The 17,085-nt window shown below is 43.1% G+C and overlaps 1 protein-coding gene across 1 annotated transcript in view; it reads left to right on the top strand.

Annotated features, from left to right (window-relative positions):
- The window catches only part of LOC105482128 (SH2 domain containing 4A), an 82,972-nt gene extending 67,478 nt beyond the window's left edge, over nucleotides 1-15,494 (top strand). Inside the window, exons 9-10 of the mRNA XM_011742083.3 lie at nucleotides 12,550-12,773; nucleotides 13,763-15,494. Coding sequence (XP_011740385.1) covers nucleotides 12,550-12,773; nucleotides 13,763-13,855 — 317 coding nt within the window. The 3' untranslated portion in view covers nucleotides 13,856-15,494. The remainder of the gene's footprint in view (nucleotides 1-12,549; nucleotides 12,774-13,762) is intronic.
- The last annotated feature ends 1,591 nt before the right edge of the window (nucleotides 15,495-17,085 follow it).

Genomic DNA, 17,085 nt, shown 5'->3' with positions numbered 1-17,085 from the left:
ATCCAATTTTACCAGCACCATTTGTTGAAATGACTGCCCCTTCCCTATTGAATGGTGTTGGCCCCTTTGTCAAAATTCATTTGACCACATCTAAGCATTTTTACTTCTGGGTTTTTTATTATAATCTATTGGTCTATAAGTCTGTGTATATGCTGGTACCACGTTGTTCTGATTACTATAGCATTGTGTTAAGTTTTGAAATGACTGTGTGTGAGTCTTGCAGTTTTTTCTTCTATTTTCAAGATTGTTTTATTTGGGGTCTCAAGATTCCACGTGAATTTTTAGATGGGTTTTTCTACTTCTACAGAAAATGTCGTTGAGATTTTGTTAGGGATTACACTGAATCTGTATATCATTTTGAATAGTATTTTTATCTTAAGTTTTCTGATCCATGAACATGGGATGTGTTTTTATTTACTTATGTCTTCTTTATCTCAGCAATGTTTTGTGGTTGGTTTTTTTGTTGTTGTTGTTGCTGTTTTTTTTGTTTTGTTTTGGTTTTTTAGACAGAGTCTTGCTCTGGTGCCTGGGCTGGAACGCTGAAGTGCAGTGGTGTGATCTCTGCTCACTGCAATCTCTGCCTCTCAGATTCAAGCGATTCTCCCATCTCAGCCTCCCAAGTAGCTGGGATTACAGGCTTCCACCATCATGTCTGGCTAATTTTTGTATTTTTAGTAGAGACAGGGTTTCACTATGTTGGCCAGGCTGTTATCGAACTCCTGACCTCAAGTGATCCACCTGCTTCAGCCTCCCAAACTTCTGGGATTACAAGCATGAGCCACTGTGCCCAGTCATCAGTGTTTTGTAGTTTTCATTGTATAAGTCTTTCACTTCCTTGGTTAATTCTAAGTATTCTTTTTTTCTGGTTTTTTTTTTTTTTGAGACGGAGTCTCGCTCTGTCACCCAGGCTAGAGTGCGGTGGAGCGATCTCCACTCCAAGCTCCGCCTCCCGGGTTCACGCCATTCTCCTGCCTCAGCCTCCCGTGTAGCTGGGACTACAGGCGCCCGCCACTGCACCCGGCTAATTTTTTGTATTTTTTTTAAATTTTTTTTAATTAATTTTTTTTTTGAGACGGAGTCTTGCTCTGTCGCCCAGGCTGGAGTGCAGTGGCCGGATCTCAGCTCACTGCAAGCTCCGCCTCCCAGGTTCACGCCATTCTCCTGCCTCAGCCTCCCGAGTAGCTGGGACTACAGGCGCCCGCAATTTTTTGTATTTTTAGTAGAGACGGGGTTTCACTGTATTAGCCAGGATGGTCTCGATCTCCTGACCTCGTGATCCGCCCGTCTCGGCCTCCCAAAGTGCTGGGATTACAGGCGTGAGCCATGGCGCCCAGCCGTAAGTATTCTTTTTGATGATAGTGTAAATGGAATTTGATTTGTAATTTCCTTCTCAGCGTGTTCATTGTCAGTGTATAGAAATGCAACTGATTTTTTGTGTATTGACTGTGTATCCTGCCACTTTACTTAATTCATTTATTAGTTTTAACAGTTTTTTGTGGAATCTTTCTGGTTTTCTACATGGATGATTGTATGATCTGACAACAGAGATAATTTTACTTCTTCTTTTCTAATTTGGATACCTTTTATTTATTTTATCTAACTGCTGTAGCTAGAACTTCCAGGAATAGTTGAATAGAAATGGCGAGAGTGGGCATCCCTGCCTTATTTCTGATCTTAGAAGAAATGTCATTCAATACTAACTATGATGTTTGCTGTGGGTTTTTCATACATGGCCTTTACTATGTTGAGGTAGTTTCCTTCTCTTCCTAGTTTGTTGAGTTTTTATCATGATAGGGTGTTGCATGTTGTCAGATACTTTTTCTGCACTGAGATGAGCATGTATTTTTTTCATTTATTCTGTTAATACGGTGTATGACACTGATCAATTTTCATATATTGTACCATCTTGCATTCCAGGAATAAATCCTACTTGTTATGGTATATGATCCTGTTGATATGCTGCTGCATTAATTTTGATAGTAACCATGTTACTGTAATACTATCTTTTATAATTGCCTATGTGTTTACCTTTATTGAGTTACTTGTTTCTTCATTTGGCTTTGAGTTACCGTCTGCATCCTTTCATTTCACCATGTAGCATCCTTGGACATTTCTTGCATGGCAGGTTTACTGGTAACAAACTTCCTTAGCTTTTGTTTACCCAAGAATGTCTTAATTTGTCTCCCACTTTTAAAGGACAATTTTTCCAGGATTGGCCAAAAGAATCAAGAATCAGTAGGATTCTTGATTGACAGTTGTTTTTTCTTTTAGTATTTTGAATATGCAGATAGTCCTAAACTTACAATGGTTTGACTTACGATTTTTTTACCTTATGATGGTGTGAATGTGATACACATTCAGTAAACACCATACTTCAAGTACCTGTTCAACCATTCTGTTTTTCACTTTCAGTACAATATTCAATAAATTACATGGGATATTCACTTTAAAAATGGTTTTTGTGTTAGATGGTTTTGCCAAACTGTAGGGTAATGTAAATATTCTGACCATGTTTAAGGTAGGCTAGGCTAAGTTATGATGTTCAGTAAGTTAGATGTATGAAGTGAATTTTTGACTGACAATATTCTCAACTTATGCTGGGTTTATAAGGATGTAAACCCCCCATCATAAGATAAGTTGAGGAGCGTCTTTATTGGCTCACTGCTTTCTGTTCTCCAAAACTAGTGATGAGAAATCTGGGGATAATCTTATTGACCATCCCTTGTATGTGATGAGTTGCTTCTCTCTTGCTGCTTTGAAGATTCTTTTTTTTTTTTTTTTGAGACAGAGTCTTACTCTGTAACCCTGGCTATAGTATAGTGGTATGATCTCGGCTCACTACAGCCTCGACATTCCAGGTTCAAGCAGTCCTCCTGCCTCAGTCCTGTCAAGTAGCTGGGACTACAGGCACATGCCACCACACCTGGCCAATCTTTGTCTTTTGACAGTTTGATTGTACCGTGTGTCAGTGTGGGTCTCTTTTAAGTTCATCTCACTTGGATTTCATTGAATTTCTTGGATATTTATATTAATGTCTTTCATCAAATTTGGGAAGTTTTCATTATTTCTTCAAATATTCTCTCTGCCCCCTTCTCCTTTTGATAGTTCCACAAAACATATATTGGGTCATCTGATGCCGTTCCATAGGTGCCTTAGGCTGTGTTCACTTTTCTTCATTTTATTCTTTCTGTTCCTTAAACTCGATAATGTCCATTGTCCTGTCTTCAAGTTCAGTGATTCTTTCTTCTGCCCACTTAAATCTGCCTGTGAATTCCTCTAGCGAATTTTTCATTTTAGTTATACTTTCAGCTCTAGGATTTTTTCCTTTTTTTTTTTTTTTAAGGTTTTCTCTTTATATTTACATTTTGTGCATACATAGTCTTTGAGTAGATCTGTCATCGGGCCTTTTTCATTCCGGGACAGTTTCTGATTTGTTTTCCTTTGAATGGGCCATATTTTTCTTTGGATTTTCATGCATTGTGATTTTTTGCTGAAAACTGGGTATTTGAATGTAATAATGTGGTAACTCTGGGAATCTGATTCTTCCTCTTCCCCAAGGCTTACTATTTTTTTTCTTTCTATTTTTTTGTTTCTATTGTTATAGGCTTTCTCTATGTTAAGGATCAGCCTGAGATACAAACTTAAGGTCTTCACAGCTCCTTTTTGAGCCTGTACCTTTCCATGGCCATGAATAGTCATGTTGTGATTTTCTCCATATATGCAATTATTTTTGAATGTCCTAGTCTTTAGTGTCTGGCTCCCAAAAGGGGGAAAAAATTAAGGGGGAGGGATTTTGAAATGTAATGACTAGATTACCTAGGTTTGAGTTGGGTTTTCTTCTCTGTAAAATGAGGAGGATAATACTAATCTATGTCATAGGGTTGTTTTTATAAAGTAAATCAGCTAATATTATGTAAAGTGCTTGGAATAGTACCTAATACCTGGTGTTTGTTATTTTGATTTATCAGAATTGTGCAGTTTAAGTTCATCGTTCCTGTTCCCCTACCTTTCTTTTCCTATCATTTTGAGTAACAGTGTAAGTAAGCAGCACTTCAATAAAATAGATTGTAATTACTGCAAAAACTGCCCTATGCTATTTCTACAAGTGTTTATTTGGGGCCTGGCTTTAAAAGCTAGGAGGCCACCTCAGAAGCAAACAGTAATTTGGAAGGACAGAGGGTCAACACCCTCACCAACAGAGAAAGAAGGTTTTTGGGCAAGTTTGGCAGGACATTGCAGGTTAAGGTTGAGCTTGGGTTTGGGAGGGAAGGCGCAAAGAGACGGGGGTTAGTGTTAGCGTTTCTAAAGTAATAGCTCCCATTTTCTGGATTTGTGATCTTCTAAATATTGTTATTGCTTAAATCTGCCTAATTTTGTCATCCTTTATCTCTTCTTATCCCGTTGTCCTTGAACGACCATTTTTTCAGGTCGGGACTGTCTTGACCTTCAAATGCAATGCTTGTTTTATTCATTTGGTTCTTGCATCTGATAGCCAGATTCCAACATTCTTTAAGAAAGACCTTATAGTCTGTAATATCTGTAAACTAAGTAAATAATGTTGGAAAGTCCTTCTGGCCAAACTTAACATCCTGCTGACTGAAGAGTCATCCCAGTTATTCTGGCTTCAGATTATGAGTCTCCAAAGTATGTAGATACATAATTCATTTTACCCACTAATATGCTTTTAAAGTTCCCCAAGACAGGGCCAAAGAATAAATAAAATTGAGATCTGAAGTTCTGTCCGGAACACCACAGGTTCATTTCTTCATTCTATCAACATTTTCCTATTTCTGCTAAAAATAAAGCAATATATTGGAGCCGAGAAACTGGCAGGGACTGGGAGTGGGAAGATGGGTAAAAAGATAGAAATCTGTGTATAAACAAGTTTATGATTTAGAAATTTTCCAATTATAAACAATTTTTAAACAAAATTGTACACATTTGCTTTATGTATCAATAGTTGATCATTATTCCTCTGAAATTTAATGAACACTCTTATTCAAATGTAGATGTAATTAGATTTTTGATGAAATCTCTCCATCTTGATTTGTTTCTTTTAGCTGTCTTTTGCTGTCATGGCATACAACTGAACCTGCCCTCCTGGTGATTTGGTCCCACCAGTACTTTATATATATTTTAAGCTACTTAGCAAGCACATCCTTTTTACTTTGGTGGAATAGCAATATAGTTCACATTTCAGCTTTTTTTTTTTTTTTTTTTTGAGACAGACTCTTTCTCTGCTACCCAGGCTGGAGTGCAGTGACATGTCAGCTCACTGCAGCCTCCACCTCCCAGGTTCAGACGATTCTCCTGCCTCTGCCTCAGGAGTAGTTGGAATTACAAGGCATGTGCCACCATGCCTGGCTAAGTTTTGTACGCCTGGCTAAGTTTTGTAGAGACCATGTTGTCCAGGCTGGTTTCGAACTTGACTTCAAGTGATCCACCCGCCTCAGCCTCCCAAAGTGCTGGGATTACAGGCCTGAGCCACCACGCCTGGCCACACTCCAGCTATTTTGATTTCTTCCATTTTTTGATACATTCCACTGACTCTTTAGAGGGTTACTCTGAACCTCCTGGAGGTAGTTATTCTCTGGAATTGTTGTTCCCTACAGATGGTTGTTAAGGTAGAATCCTGTGTCCCACTCCTCCCCACTTCCCTTCTACTCCTGACAGTTTGTCACGCACAGCTCCTTCAAAACGGGGACAGATACCACCCCAGACAGAGCGTATATCACTCAATAGGTTGCATTAAGAAGGGCTCATGGAGGCTTCCCAAAATTTCTTTCAGTCTAAGATCTTAGCAGACCTATGAGTCAGTAGTTCTGATCCTTGACTTATTAAGGAGCTTCTCAGTGATCATCTGTCCTTTGACTATTTTGCTGAAGAATGGAGATTTCTTAATTGTGGGGCCATCAATATTCTGCCCACCTGTCACAAAGGGATTTTCAAGCTTCTGTGTTCACCGAGCACAAAGTAGTTATTTATGTGATTTCTTAAAGCCTCTTTGTTCTTAAACCTCAGATGACATATATATCCTGCCTCATTTACATGGATGATTCACACATTTTATGGAGTAGATAGGCTGTGGCCAGCAACAGTATATCACTGCTTGTGTGTGGCGGAGAAGGACAGCTGGAAGTCCATTCCCGGGCAGGGCTCCTTTTGGCATGAAGGCTTCACCTACATTAATGTCATTAAAGCAAAGCACATTTTGTCCAAATTATTCTCCATCGTCCCCCTGTAAAATTGCTTAGTATTTGTTCAGATTGTAAAGCAGCTGGAGAAGATGAAACAAAGAGGCTAAAACTACACACATTAATTTGGATTTCGGAAGAGTTAGCTTTCTGCAGAACATTCTTTGCAATGCTGGCTTTTTCCTGGAAGAACCTGACTTTTCTCATAAATTACTCAGTGCAGCAGGCTTCCTGCAAAAATGCCACTATGTTTGCCAGTAATGTGGAGAATAGCCCATTGGCCCCAAGCTCTTCCTTGGGTTTTTGCCGATGATGCACTGGAGTCCTCATCCTGACACTATGACAGGATGGCAGTGGCTGTGCCTGGGAGCCCCAAGCTTCCCACTACACACACCCAGGACTGGACCCTTCTAGTTCCCTGTCGTGCTCTTGGAGTCCTGAGGTTGCCTAAAGGGGCCTCAGTGGCAAGGGACAGGTACAGTGGGTGTGTGAGAACCTAAGAAGAGAGATTCTGTTTTGGGGGTTTCACCTGGAATTTTGAATAGAAAAGGGATTCTACTGTTTTAGTATTTTAAAAGGCATGTGTTTGTCTTCAAACTTTTGTCATCACATGCTTTAAAAAAAAAAAAAAAAAAAAAAAGGTCTTGCTCTGTCACTCAGGTTGGAGTTCCATGGTGTGATCACAACTCACTGCAGCCTTGACTATCTGGGCTCAGGTGATTCTCCCACCTCAGGCTCCTGAGCAGCTGGGAATGTGGGTGTGTGCCACCACACCCAGCTAATATTTTTTGTTTTTTTCTTTGTAGAGATGGGGTCTTGCCATGTTGCCCAGGCTAGTCTCAAACTCCTGGTCTCAAGTGATCCTCCCACCTCAGCCTCCCAAAGAGCTGAGATTACAGGTGTGAGACAGGGCACCTGGCCATGACCATCAAATGCCTTAATTTTTATTTGTGTACTATCACATGCTTTCTTGACAGTTTCTTCTGACACAGCCAGGTGATGCCACCTCACTTCTTTATGCCAAGGGAAAGTAAGTAAATAGTGGTTAAGAGCATGTCCCTGGGGCCACAGTGCCTGGCTTCAAAATCTGAGTTCCCCCGTTAATTAGCTGTGTGGCTTCAGGCAGTCACATGACTGTTTCCTTCTGTCCCTGATATGTATAATGCAGATCATTAGGGGTTGTTCCTGCTTCAGTATGTGGATGTAATTTGTTGTTAATATTTGTAAAGCATGAAGAACTGTGTGGCACATAATAAGCCCTAGTTAACAAGTGTTAGCCATTTAAGATAATGAAGTGAGGATGAATAATGCTAATAGTTCTGATCCTTGACTTACTAAGGAGCTTCTCAGTCCTCAGCAGCATGAATGCTAAGCTTAGATTTTGGAAGAGTCACTGTCCCCACAGCAAGGCATACTACACATCTGTAACCAGTGAAAAATGCATCTTCTTTAAGTTGCCAAGGTGAGAAATGAACACTGCTTTGTGAAATAAAGACCCATTTTATTTTCAGTTCGTTCCACGGAAATTCCATAAGCCTGGTGGGTTAAAAAGCAAAACCCTACAATAGGAGACAAAAACCCTGGAAGTGTCATTTGCTAATCCTGCAAGCTTGGGTACTTGCCTTTTCTGCGTTAATTTCCTCATCTATAAAATAGAGAGGATGATAACATCAGCTCTGCTTTTTAGAGAAAACAACTCTAAAATACAGTGGAAGCACGCTGAACAGTATGGTACGCCAGTGCAAAGCAGATGTTTTGTCTGAGAGAATGGGTGACAGCGTGGGCCCTGAGGTCAGCCAGCCTGGGTCTAATCCCAGTGCTTCTCCTGACCTACCCGAATGACCTTCAGCAGGGTATGCAAGTTTTCTCATCCATTATTTGAGGATAATAACAATATGTCTATGTAGGGTTGCTGTGAAGATGAAAGGAAGTAATACAAGCTTTATTTGGCTGTCTTCCATTTGATTTTTAAACACACATTTTCCAGACACAGGAGTTGTACAAATGTACCCAAATAATATTTAGACCTGGTGGCACTTCATAGGAAGACGAAATGCATCTCTTGTCCCTGTGATCACAATTCTTAGACTATAGGAAGTGACTGCACCGAAGTGTCCCAGAGAAGGAAGTTTCTGACTTGATTATCAGACACAAGCATTCATTAAACCCTTTTCTGGCCATCTTCTACGTGGCAGGTGCTGAGTGTGTAAAAATAAATAAGATGGAGTAGTTGGCCTCGAGGAGGTCACAAGGAAGTCGGGGAGGGCAGGACAGTTATGGCAGAAAGTTCTGTGAATTCTTGGATAGAAGCGAACACTAGCTGAGTACACAGATGGAGATCAGTACAGGTGAGACCCTGCATTGACCACTTGAGTGCTCAGATGGAGGTGGCAGCAGGTGCACAGCAGGTCTAGGAGAAACTGAGACTGACTGCCCAGGCTAGGATCAGGACGTGTCATGCTCTTGAGTTGAAGCTTGCCGAGTGAGTAGGAGTTTTCCAGGAGGAAGCTGTGGAGAAAGATACCACTGAACCGCTTTGTGGGGCAGTTATTACCACTTGGATTTCCAACTGGAGCCTACTGGAGTTTGAGTTACTTTCAGGTTCTTGGGTATGTTTACCCTCTCCTATGCAAAAAGTAGTTCCCTGGGGCCTTTACCTGGGCAAAATGTTCATTCTAGAGAGGTTTAGAGCTACACTATCCAGTTAGGGTAGCCCCTAAACACAGGTGGCTTTTGACATCAAAATGAATCAGAAATAAGCCCTATTTCAGTGCTCAGTAGCACATGTGGCACTATTTGCATTATCACACAGAGAGCAGAGTAGGACCTTCTCCAGCTGTGACGAACCCCTGTGCTGGTGCTCTTGTGTAGGCTCTCAGGAGTTTCAGTTCCTGCTCTGCCCCAGGCTCTTGAGGGCCAGACGCTGCCCATCAGACCTCACGCAGTAACATCTGCTTTCTTCTGGGCTGCCAGAGGTCTGCCAGTCCCGGCCTGGATTCAACTGTAAAATCAACAGACTGTTGCCTGGGTGAAAATCTGGTTCACTAAACTGATGGACTAAAATATTCCAACCTGGGCACCATGGCGAAACCCCATCTCTACAAAAATTTGCCGGGCACGGTGGCACGTGCCTGCAGTCCCAGCTACCCAGGAGGTTGAGGCTGCAGTGAGCCATGATCGCATCACTGCACTCCAGCTTGGGCAATGGGGTAAGACCCTGTCTTAAAAAAAAATTATTTATCCCTTTTCACTAGCACAGAAATCCTCCTAGGACCTCAGGTTTGGTTCTTTTAAGCTGTGTGGAGAGAGATCAGGTCAGAGGGAAGCAGCACCAATGTCATGGCCTTTAGGGCTGGGGGGAAGACCCCTGCTTCAGAATTCTTAGAGTTGTGCAAAGGGCAGCTTGGGGGATAAGTACCATGAGAAGGTTGACTGAGGCCGGGTGCGGTGGCTCACACCTATCATCCCAGCACTTTGGGAGGCCGAGGTGGGCAGATCACTTGAGGCCAGGAGTTTGAGATCAGCCTGGCCAACCCAGCACTTTGGGAGGCCAAGGTGGGCAGATCACTTGAGGCCAGGAGTTTGAGATCAGCCTGGCCAACATGGTGAAACCCTGTCTCTACTAAAAATACAAAAAATTAGCTGGGCATGGTAGTGGGCTCCTATAACCCCAGCTACGCAAGAGGCTAAGGCATGAGAATCGCTTGAACCCAGGAGTCAGAGATTGCAGTGAGCTGAGCTCGCACCACTGCACTGCAGCTTGAGTGATTGTTTAAAAGAAAAAGAAAACATTGATTGAGTCCTCAGTGATCAGTATCTAACCTAGGATTTTGGTTTTGTGCTCAAGAATTCCCTATCCCAGCAGATAAACCTAACTGCTTGCCAGTAATCACAACCAGGACACCCCAAATGCACACGCTGCCCCTGATGGATTCATGACAGATTGTACATTGACCTGTGTATTTAGCTGCACCAAGCTGGTTTGCTATTAAGGAATAGTAATCCTCTTACAAAGCAAAAGAAGCAAAGACAAACTACCTCTTGGATCATTCAAAGCCTAGTCTCCAGGGCACTTCCCTTTGGAACCTGCCCAATCCCATGGTGTACAAGGAGTCTCTGCTATGACCTGTGCTTTGCCACCAATACGTTTGATTGGGTCCTGGTGTCCCAGGAGATTAGGTGGCACCAAGATCTGTGCGTAAGGCTAACAGGCTTTTGGAAAGTTTCAGTTATAGTAACTACGACCTCATCTTAAAAGGCATTTGACCTTAGTTAGCCCAGGTTTGGTGATAATTTTCCAGAATAGCTTTTATTTTAGGAATTCAGATTCATCTGGATAATTTCCAGATGTCATAAATTATAACATCTGCCCCATCTGTTGAAACAACCTGGAATTTCATAGTGAGCCATCAGTCTAGGAGGAGAGACTAATCTTTCTCCAGAATGCTGCTTCTCCTCCAATCGTGGCTTCTTGTTTCTGAAGGGCACTTTTCAGGGTCATTGAAAAGCATCCCTGGGTTTCAGAGACAGCCTCATACAGTGTCTTCAGAGATTTGCCATGTGCAGTCCCCACATGGGCTGGTACCTGGTGCCTTGTTTCAATGTATGGTTGTCATTTGTAATTTATCAGTGGGACCAGGTATGCTTAGGAAGGGGAAATAGACACACAGAAGCAGCAGCCCGTATCTGATGGAACTAGATAGCCATGATTTGAGTACCTCATGTGGATAGTGGAGCATCTGAACCAAGAGGCTCCCTCAGTGTCCGTGGTGCCTGCAGTGTCCAGTGGGTCTGTCTCAGTGGGGAAGGGGTGAAAAAGCCACTGGACGTGATGGGTACAAGGCATGTGCATCAGTCATCTGCTGGGAATGGGTATAATAGAGCCAGAGCCCCTAGGAGCAAGGCCCTGGTCTGTTTCAAGGACATTGACTATCTGCACGTCGGGGAGACCGGCCTTTTCATCCACTCCCAGCTCTTACCTGGAGCTCACACTGGGTTGACCTTCCTACACGGGGACTCTGCAGTGGGACATCTGGGGTCTATGTCCTCCCAAATAGGAAACAGGAGAAGAGGAGGCAGGAGAAGGGCTGGTCGGATGATCTTGGCTAGGAGAAAACAATTTTTAAAATCCTCCTGTCATTCAAGGTCTGTTTATAGAAGAGAGAACAGAAATGGTTTTATTTTACTCTGGAGGGAGTTCACTTCCCCATTAACTGTACTAACAAGACAAAAGGGCTCTGGGAGCCGATTGCCTTTTCCTAAGGTGGTTCTGTTACTGTTTTGTTTTCCTAATAATAAGGTACTGAGTATCAACAGGGAGCCAACAAGGCAAGAGTTTTATCTGTTGAAATGAAAAAGGGCACGCGTAGAACGCTGTTCCTCCCTCCCAGATCACAGCTCACTGAATAATTCATTGACTTCCCCATCTTTCCAAGATGCGTTTCTGCACTTTCTATGAGTTTTACAGCATTATCTATTCATCGACGAATTATGATGGGAATAAAAAATTTGGAACATGAGTCACACCTCATGAGTTTGGACTAACTGGGGAAAAGGCTGGTCTGGAGTAAGAGTGTGAATTCATGATGTCTATATATAACTTCATATATGTATATGAAGATACACATATAGTTTTATTCCTTTAAATGCCAGTGTAGTGTCATTCAGCAGTAGCTACAGTCTAAGGTACTTTACAGAACTGAGTCTGACTTGGCTCTGTCACTAAATTGCTGCGCCTCCCACACCAGGGACTCTCAACTTCAGCACTACTGCTATTTGGGGCTGGATCATTCTTTGTCTCGTAGGCTGTTTAGCAACATCCCTAGCCTCTACCCACTAGATGCTAGTGGCATCCTCCATCCATGACAATCAAAGGTCTCTCTCAGACACTGTCCTGGTTGAGAACCACTGTCCTAGACCAAGTCAAATCACGCCCCAGGCCATTGAGTCCTTGTTGGTAAACTGAGGTGGCCTAGGGAGAGTATCTTAAAATCCCCCCCCCAGATCAAACATTCCCAGGATGAGCATCAATGCATCCCGCTAGACCCTCATAAACTGTCTAACACCTGCGTGAAATGGGTATATAAAGTGGAAATATGTTCCTCTTAAGGTTGACATTTAAGCTCTCATGTATACCTCCATACATGGTTTTTATACAGTTTGCCTCTGTAACCTATTCATGTCTAATTAGCAAATACCCGCAGAATATTCCATATTCCTAAGAAGCCCAAAACAGACTTAAAATTGCGCTTACTGTGTCTTATTTGTCACTGACTATCCATGCAACTGGATTTAACAGAGGAGAGTTTGGGAAATGATTTGGCTGAAATACCTGCCTTTTTTTGCTTTGCCACAGGAATTCTCACACTCAAGAAAGCAAATGAACTTCTTCTGAGCACAGGCATGCCCGGCAGTTTTCTCATCCGAGTCAGTGAAAGGATCAAAGGCTATGCCCTGTCCCACCTGTCAGAGGACAGCTGTAAACATTTCCTCATCGATGCCTCTGCAGACTCCTACAGCTTCCTGGGCGTGGACCAGCTGCAGCACGCCACCCTGGCGGATTTGGTGGAATATCACAAGGTGAAGCAATGCATAAACTTAATTTGCCTTCTGAGTTACTGTCCTGTAGCAGCTCTAACAGTGAATGACAATGACAAGGAAAAGGACTGAGACAAGTACGTGGGGCGGGGGGGTTGTCTTTGGTAATTGTTCCTGATAATCAGGATTGTTAATTGCGTTTCATTTATCTTAGAACCTAGTTCTTCCTTAAATACTCAGGGAACCCCACTGGGGCAGAGAATACAGGAAATGCTAAAGAAAAGAAAAAATAAAAGCTGTAGCCACATGGATCACATATGACAGCAGTCCCTAACCTTCATGGATGACAATTTCTCCACGGACTAGGGGTTGGGGGATGGTTTCAGGATATGTAAGCACATTACATTTATTGTGCATTTATTTCTATTATTACATTGTTATATGTAATGAAATAATAATACAGTTCAATCAAGTATAGAATCAGTGGGACCCCCGAACTTGTTTTCCTGCAACTAGACGGTTCCATCTGGAGGTGATGGGAGACAGTGACAGATCATCAGGCATTAGATTTTCATAAGGAGCACACAACCTAGATCCCTCACATGCACAGTTCACAATAAGATTGGTGTCCAATGAGAATCTAATGCTGCCACTGATCTGACAGGAGGCAGAGCTCAGGCAGTAATGTGAACGACAGGGAGCGGATGTAAATACAGATGAAGCTTCACTCCACTGCTCACCTCCTGCTATACAGTCCAGTTCCTAACAGGCCACAGACTGGTACTAGGTCCATGGCCCTGAGGTTGGGGACCCCTGACCTATGAGAACAGTCTTAAGTTAGAACTCAAGCCCTGGAGGGAAAGAGAGTACCCTGGCCACATGTGGATAAGAAAAATGCCTCTTAAGATGATCATAAACCACGAAAGCTTTGTGTAAATCCTGGCTAGGCAGCTAGTGATGTCCTCTGAGGAAGTAGGAAGAGCATGTGGTTGCTACTTACACTGTTTGACCCTGTGCCTTCTGATTGACAGGAGGAACCCATCACTTCCCGGGGAAAGGAGCTCCTCCTCTATCCCTGCGGTCAGCAGGACCAGCTGCCTGACTACCTGGAGCTGTTTGAGTGACAGCCTCCATCAGGGTCATCCTACAGCCTCCAGCTGAGTTTTCCCCTGGACAAACGCCACCGCAACATTTATGTGTGAAGCCAAAAGCACCCTGCGGCAGAGCCAGTACTGATCAACTGAAAGCGTCCATGGAATCCTCATTGACACCTCTCTTCTGCACAAATACTGGAATTCAGTGTCAAGAGAAAATGACCTCTGCTCATATTCACTCCAAAAGTAAAGGGAGAAGAGTCTCAATTTCAGCAAGCATCTGTCATGAAGGGTATGACCTTAATGATATATATAAAACAAACGAAGAAATGGAAACCTTTTAGAAATGAAGGTGTACTTGAAAACCAGTATCTTTGTGAAGTATCATATGACCCCTGTACTCCCTCTGTATCATCTCGGGAGGTTTCAGGGGCCTGTCAAGTTTCACACTGGCTTTGGAATGCTGGCAAAAAAAACCAAAAAAAAACAAAAAAAAACAAAAAAAAAAAACAACCTTTTCCTGGCTGAGATGATGCTTAAAACACACCTCACTTACTGTACATGTTGGAACCAGGATACGAGAGACATAGAAAAACAGAAGTCATGAATGTAAATGGAATGAGAAGTTTTAAAACATAGGATGAGCGGCTTAACATGCATAAAAATACAGATGGACTTGCAGGAAAGTGAGCACACGTCACTGAGTTTGTTTTCTTGTTCTAGAGAATGGGGCCACAGCTTCCCTGGCCTCCCCTGGCTCTAGAGTGCACCAAAAGGACAAAGCATCTGCACATGTATTTTTATTTTTATTTTTTATCAGTAGTGCATAGACCAGAACAGAATAAGCAGGCTGTTTGGATGCTACTTGTGGTTGGATTGTGTTCTCCCAAAATAGATAGTGAAGTCTTAACCCCCATCCCCGTGAATGTGACCTGGTTTGGAAATAGGGTCTTTGCAGATATAGTCAAGTTAAGATGAGGTCACACTGGATTAGGGTAGACCCTAAATCCAATGACTTACATCCTCAGGAGAAGAGAGAGGTTTGATAATAGAGACAAATGCAGTGGGAAGACGACCAGGGGACAAGAGGCAAGTTGGAGTGATGCAGCCAGAAGGGAAGGGACACCAAGATCGCTGGCCACCAACAGAAGCCAGGAGAGACGCATGGGACAGGTTCCCCCCAAGCCTCAGAAGGAAGCATGGCCCTGACTTTGGAATTCCAGACTCCAGAACCGGGAGAATAAATTTCTGTTGTTTTAAGCTGCTTAGTTCATGCTGATTTGTTACTATAGCACCAGAAAGCTAATACAGTCGTTTATGTAATTACATAACTTGACACACAGGATTGACCCATTAATTGCTGCCCAGTCCACCATTTTCATAATGAAGTAGAAATGGGAGGTAAGAAAAACATTCCAGCCAGTTCTGTTTAGCCCTGGGACATGTATTTGTCCTATCAGGAATCTTATGCCCTGCTGCACGCCCCACCCACCTTGGTCCACTCCCAGTCCGGGAATGGACTCTGGACAGGGACTGAGGTGGCTCTGAGCCACTGGAGATCATTTTTCTGGGAGGATGGAAATTGGCTAGGACCTCTGGCCTAACTCTGTAGGTCAACACTCTTTTACATTGCCTTTTAATAAAAGCAGAATGATACAACAGTGTGGTTATGAGCTTGTTGGTTGCATCCAGCACTGACAGAGAAGGGGATGGTTGGCATGTGTGTTCTAATGAGAAAGAGGATGATGTTTATTTTTAGAGATAGGGTCTTGCTCTGACACCCTGGCTGGAGTGCAGTAGTGCGATCACAGCTCACTTCAGCCTCGAACTCCTGGCCACACGTGATCCTCCTGCCTCAACCTCCCAAAGTGCTAGGATTACAGATGTGAGATACTATGCCAGGTGGAGCTAGCTTTGAAACACAGATCATTGTTTAACTCTTTCTTGAAATGTTCCATGTGGTTTATATTGTTAAACTATTGTAAGGATCCATCTCCTTTTTGTTCCTATTACTCAACAATCATGGCATTATTGAGAAACTTCTCATCTCTTCCCACCATTTTCTGTGTAACCTTGGACGGGACGTTTTATCTCTGAGCCTCAGTTTTTGCTTCTGAACAACAAAATATGATTTAACTGGGTGATCTTTATTATTTTCATGCAATTCTGAAATTTTAAGTTTCCAGTGCTTCTCACTGGAATGAATGGAAAGTACCCCCTTGTCACTAATAATTAGGAAGACGTAAGATTCTAGTACAGGACGGGTGCGGTGACTCACACCTACAATCCCAGCACTTTGGGAGGCCAAAATGGGTGGATCATGAGGTCAGCAGTTCAAGACCAGCCTGGCCAACATGCTGAAACCCCGTCTCTACTCAAAATACAAAAATTAGCCAGGGACGGTAGCGTGCACCTGTGATCTCAGCTACTCAGGAGGCTGAGGCAGGAGAATTGCTTGAATCTGGGAGGCAAAAGTTGCAGTGAGCAGAGATTAGACCATTGTACTCCAGCCTGGGCTACAGAGCAAGACTCTGTGTTGGGGGGGAAAAGAAATCCAGTACCCTCCTGTGCCTACAGTTATCTTGTAGGAAATAAGTGTGCCCATATCCAGCTATAACTACACAAAGCAACATCCTACTAAAGGAAGATTTAGAAAACAGGAAGTTGCCCAACTGAATTAACCCATTACTACAAAGGGGAGTAGATGTGGGTTCTGGACTAGTTTATCCTATTTGTTGCTGACAGAAAAATACACTGTCACTGTTGGATGATATGATGGCATGAATGATAGTTGAAATTCTTAGGGAAGGAGAATGGTTTACAGATTTCAGAAACTGATTTCAACTGAATGGGATTCTGGAGGCCTGAACTGTCATCCGAGCTGTGCTGTGGTCTCAGTCCTGCCTACATCTACCCTGAGTTACGGTCTAAGGTGAAGATGTCCAAACTCTGATCGATCCTGGTCTCCTCCTGTTGCCTCCGCAAGCCCAGCTCCTTGACCTGCCTGCGCAAGGTTTCTGGGTCTATGAATGCTGGCCTCATGTTACTGTCCTGGTTCTCAAGCCTAGGGGCTCTGGTCTGCATACCCTGACTCACTGGGCCTGTGCCCAAATGCTACTCCCTGCCCATCTAGATTCTTCTCTCCCACAATTCTGGAATCTCCCTCCCACAGTCATGTAAGATTTTCTGGCTGCCACCGTATTGCCAGATGCTCACAGATGCATCAGGTCACCTGCAAGGACCCTGCTTCTGGCCTCCTA

This window comes from Macaca nemestrina, chromosome 8 (genome assembly GCF_043159975.1).
Source record: "Macaca nemestrina isolate mMacNem1 chromosome 8, mMacNem.hap1, whole genome shotgun sequence".
Lineage (NCBI taxonomy): Eukaryota > Metazoa > Chordata > Mammalia > Primates > Cercopithecidae > Macaca > Macaca nemestrina.
The sequence above is the reverse complement of the archived record's forward strand: the minus strand, read 5'-3'. Positions and strand labels throughout refer to the sequence as shown.